The 5186-nt window shown below is 32.6% G+C and overlaps 1 protein-coding gene across 1 annotated transcript; it reads right to left on the reverse strand.

The window, feature by feature from the left end:
* Nucleotides 1–755: 755 nt before the first annotated feature.
* LOC139519986 (cholecystokinin receptor type A-like) lies at nucleotides 756–3049 on the reverse strand. The gene has a single exon (XM_071312324.1). It carries the CDS (start codon nucleotides 2383–2385, stop codon nucleotides 973–975), a length of 1413 nt encoding a protein of 470 aa, XP_071168425.1. The 5' UTR covers nucleotides 2386–3049; the 3' UTR covers nucleotides 756–972.
* Nucleotides 3050–5186: the final 2137 nt, after the last annotated feature.

Here is a 5186-nt window from a genome sequence, read left to right on the forward strand (position 1 = left end):
GTGTATATGAAACTAGTTTTTACTACAAACTGTACGTTCTATCAATTACAGTTTGTTTTAGGTTGGGTTTTTTGTTAGATCAATTTATATGTTTGTTTAAATATTTTTATCAGTTGTTTGTGCATGTCTGTCTGTGATATATGCTGGGTAAAGTTATTGTCACATTTATCAGTTATGTGTTTTTGGGTAGCTTAATAAAAATAAGGAGATATAGTATGATTGTCAACTAGATAGCTATACACCAAAGTTCAAATGAAGTGGATGAAAGCAATTACATTGTATATGCAACAATGTGCACTTCACCATGAGAAAACCCCATACCAGATAGTCGGCAACAATAGTATATAATCTTTAATAGTATAACATAAGCCCCGACATGAAAAATATAAAAAAAATTAATTGAGAAATGAAATTACATTTCGTAAATGGTTTCTATTGCGATGCATTTCATTTTTAACTTTTAATAATTGGTTGTATAAATAACGTACTGACTTGGCCTACATGTACATCATTCATCAGAAAGAGAGGATAATAGCTTATACATGTACCTCAAAATATCAGGAAAAATGTCAGGAAATAGTAAGAAATAATAACAAACAATGTTTCAAAAGCACAGCTATTTAATTGCTGGTCTTTATCCTGAGGGGGTTGTTGAATATTCTCTAAATGTTAAACAAATAATGACAAAATTATACGTGTGCAACCTTCTAGGTTCCCATTCAATATGCAAAAAATAAGAAAATAAAAATCTGTACTTAAATTGATATTTTTATTTTCAAATTTAAAAATTCATCAAAATATGTATAATAAAAGTTCATACTAGTGAGCACAAACTTTTAAAAATATCAAGATCAAAATGCATAGGTTAAACAGTGGCATGGGAAGGGAATGACATGTATGCCAAGATTTGTGTTTGCTTATCAGAGGTGACCTTTACAGCAGGTCTGTCTGAAATATACCAGTATTGTTACATTAACAGCACTTGAACATCTTTCGTACTTCAGATCTGAATTTTTCATCAAGAAATCCGTATATTATAGGGTTTGCCATATTGTTTATGAAATAGGTCCTCAAAAGGAAGTTGTAAATTAGAAGCTTATTATTAGTCATGTTCTCCCAAAATGTTTCGTCGAGACCATTCAAAATTGATATTACTAAATATGGCAAAAAACTGACAACGAAGACGACAGTTATAAGAGACAGCATCCCGGTAATGCGCAAAGAACGTCTTTGCTTCTTTGAAAATTTGTTCGTCATTCGTATTCCTTCGCGCACAAATTTTGATTTTCGTTCAAGAGTTGAAGTGAACGATTCTGAACTACTTTCTTCCGAAATTGATTTTCCTGAAAAAAAGCTTGCCCGAAAACTCTTCCTAAAACTTGACCGTTTGTTTTCAGGCCATTTTAATCTTAAACTTGATCGTCTTATTTCCATCCTCGTTTCCGTTTTCTTGCCTGGCTCTTTCCGAAGCTTGGGAGAATTTATTAAAATATTCGAATATTCATCAAAGGTATTACTATTGTTTACCTGAAGCTTAGTTGGCTGTTTTGTTTTATTAGTGAATGATGTTTCAATCACTTTATCACATTGAGATTGCTTTGAATGTTCTGAGACTTGTCTTCCGTTTTTAGATTTAGCTTTGTTTCCTTGAAATGTCCCTTTTCGCCATACTTTTATACCAATGCGAGTGTACAAAACAGTCAGTGTACTTGTGGAACCAACGAATAAAATAATAGTCACTACATCATATATCAAAGGAAATATGCTATCGCTGAAATCATTGGATATGTAACATTCATAGCCGGTTATATTAGATACACCAGTGTCGAATGAAGCAACGCCATAAAGGAATAATATCGGCGTAGATAGTACGAACGCACCTATAATGCATCCAGTGCATATTGCTTTTGTTCCAATGTCAGAAATTTGTTTTTCAAAAGGAAGACATATCTTTCTGTACCGTTCTATTGATATCAGAACCAATATAAATGTAGAAGCATGTATTGTTGACGACAGAAGAAAGTAGAGAACTTTACAAGGCACGTCCCAAACAAACAAGTACGGAAAGTTCATATCGATCACGTGGAAAGGCATTCCAAACAAGCACGTGACTAAATCTAATATGGCGAGACACAATATAAAAGCTCGAGAACTTGATCGCCGAAATCTAAATTTGTAAACATATAGAACTATTAGATTTCCGATAATTCCTGCTGACATAAGAATGAAAACATACACAATAACTGGAAGAAGTGCCGCAGCCTCGTTATCGTTTAAATTTTGTAAGATTGATGCCTTGGTGTCATTGATAGCTCTTGTCACATTGATGATGTATGTGTCGCTGCTATTTCTTGTCACATTGCTGTTGTATGTTAAGTTAGACATGTTTGTCCATAAACGCTATCACAAAGATGATGATATCTGTGTATTCTAGAATCGAATGCTTCATATTACATTACTGAAACAGCCTATTTTGGTGACAATTTGTTCCGTTTTTCACTGAAATTGTTTCTGGAATTCTTTCATTTGATGGCTTGGGAGTGTTCAGCATGGAATTAAATCTATCATGCAGTTTGATCGCAGCTGGTCTGTACTTTTTCGAGTCCCATACAGTTGCTTATTTTCCAACAATTAAACCACTCCAGTATATAAATAATCCATACTTATCAATCTAGATTTATCGCCTATCCTCAAGAAATTGGTAAATTATAACCAACCTAATATATCAGAGTATAAATTGGTTAATATATAGAATGTATAAATGAAAATTGTAAGTTATGTAAAACAAATGTATAAAATGTGACGTTTGTCTACTTATAATTGAACTTAATTCAGGATATCACTTTTTGACATCACGTCATCTTCAGATTAAGAAAAAATAACTTCAATTGTCGTTAAACCGGATAAATATTATAAAATATCTTGTTCTGTCATATTAAGATCCGTCTACATCGAATGAAACGTTTGCTAGCAATAGTTTATTCATATTTCTCAATTTCCACCCAACCTGACACTAACTACACATCTAAATGTATAAACTTTGGGTGCATTTCTTTCTAACACAAACGATGCAAACGACTAAGCGCGCACATGTTTTGATCATTTGTTTTAAACATACGTTTGCAAAGTTTACATAAACTCTGACAAACTATGAGTGCATTTTTTTCTAACACAAACGATGCAAACGGCTAAGCGCGCACATGTTTTGATCATTTTTTCAAACATAGTTATTACGTTTGCAAAGTTTACTTAAACTTTGACAAACGATGCAAACGATAAAAATGCGTCTGCAGTTTGTCGTTTGTCGTTTGTTAATACAAACGCTACATTTGTTTCTAACTTCAACCTGATTAAACGAAGTATTGTTTCTACGTTTGTAAAAAAGTCTGTTTAGAGGGGGCAAGGGGGGTCTCCATAACAGCATAACAGTGAATTGATTTGGTGAAAAACAGATAACAAGGAATTGAAAAGGGATAATAACAGATACAGTAAATGAAATATGAAAATAAATCTGTCCAGGACCAATCCAGTAGATGACTCGTAGATCTTAGTATATAACTTGTGGTATGGACCTAAAAATTTGTAATTTGTGTAAACAAGACGTTTCGGCCGTTGAGGCAGTTCTGCCTTGGTTGATTTTTTTCCGTGACTTGTACAATAAGTTATAGTATGGATGTTGAATTTTTCTGAACGAAATTACTAGTTTCTGTTTTTGATATAGGGATATTTTTAATCTAGGGCATTTGAGAGATCAATTTTTAATCACCGGATCTAGGTTTTTTTATTTAATTTTTGAAAATGGTGCAGCCAGTGACACTTTATTATCAATTTGATTTTTAGATTTTTTTTCTGAAAAGCAATATATATACTTTACAAGTAATAAAAAAAAACATTGATGCACAATATATATTTTTTATTTAATAACCTCATGATAAATCTTACTTATAAAATACAAAAATACCCAGATCAGTGGAGACAGGACATGTAACTGAAACACGCATGCCAGTTATGGTTATTCTGATAATAGACATTGACTCAAGTGACAATTCTGATAGTATATAGAAATTGGACCTAGTGAAAATTTGGATGACACCAAGTGAAACACCAATCATGTATCTTATGTGAAATTATAGAATATGGAAAATTTGGGTACAGCATTGGAGAAGCTGTAGGATTTTAAAAAGGGTATTTGTCGAAAAATTAAACTGAAGACACATCTGTATTTGAATCAATGGTTTCTGAGCTTCAATTTTCGCCATGTGAAGCAGTTAAAACACACTTAATAACACAGTAACAAACTACAACCACTGAATCCAGGCTCCTGACTTGGAAATAGGCACATACAGAATGTGACTGCGTCAACTTTAGCATGCTAGTTGGTGTCCAATCCTCCCCTAATCAGGGACAGTGGTGTAATAGTATGTACAACATAAAGATTATTATGTGGTCATTGAATAAAGAAATCTAAAGTGTGTACCAATACTTTTTTTTATAACAAAATCCATACTATAAGTTATTGTACAAGCAATAAGTGAATTATAATTTGTACAAAATGCTACATGTTCACAGACAATGGAATTTATTACAAAGGATAATAATAATATATACTGGAATGGTCCTGGGTCCAATTGATTTTATATGTTTATGTGATGTATGTTACTGAAATTCTTCTGCATAGGGCCACCCGATATTACCAGTAGAAAGACCCCAATAGATATACATTGTAAAAGATGTGGTAAGCGTGCCAATGAGACTATTATCCATTCAAATCACAATTTTCAATTATCCTCAATTTCTACGGAAGATTGGCTGTCAAAATGCTAACATTCAAATTTTCAATAACAGTTAACAGCAAATAGATTCTCACAATAACAGATAACAAAATAGATAATAGTCCGATAACAGCTAACAAAGAATAAGACAATAACAGCTAACAGTAAATATATTTTCAGAATAACAGATAACAAAGAATTAAAATGCCCCATAACAGCATAACAGTTAAACCCCTTGCCCCCCCCCCTCTGTTTACCAACAACATGTGCATGCAGTATTGAAAGTTCAAACAGGGTCAGTAAAGACTTATTAAACGATGTATTTTTTTCTACTTTTGTAGCGTTTAGAAAACAACAACAAACGCGATACAACGTTTACAAATTTTTAGTTAGAAAGAAATGCGGCCTATGCAA

The sequence above is a fragment of the Mytilus edulis genome, chromosome 1 (assembly GCF_963676685.1).
Source record: "Mytilus edulis chromosome 1, xbMytEdul2.2, whole genome shotgun sequence".
Classification (NCBI taxonomy): Eukaryota; Metazoa; Mollusca; class Bivalvia; order Mytilida; family Mytilidae; genus Mytilus; species Mytilus edulis.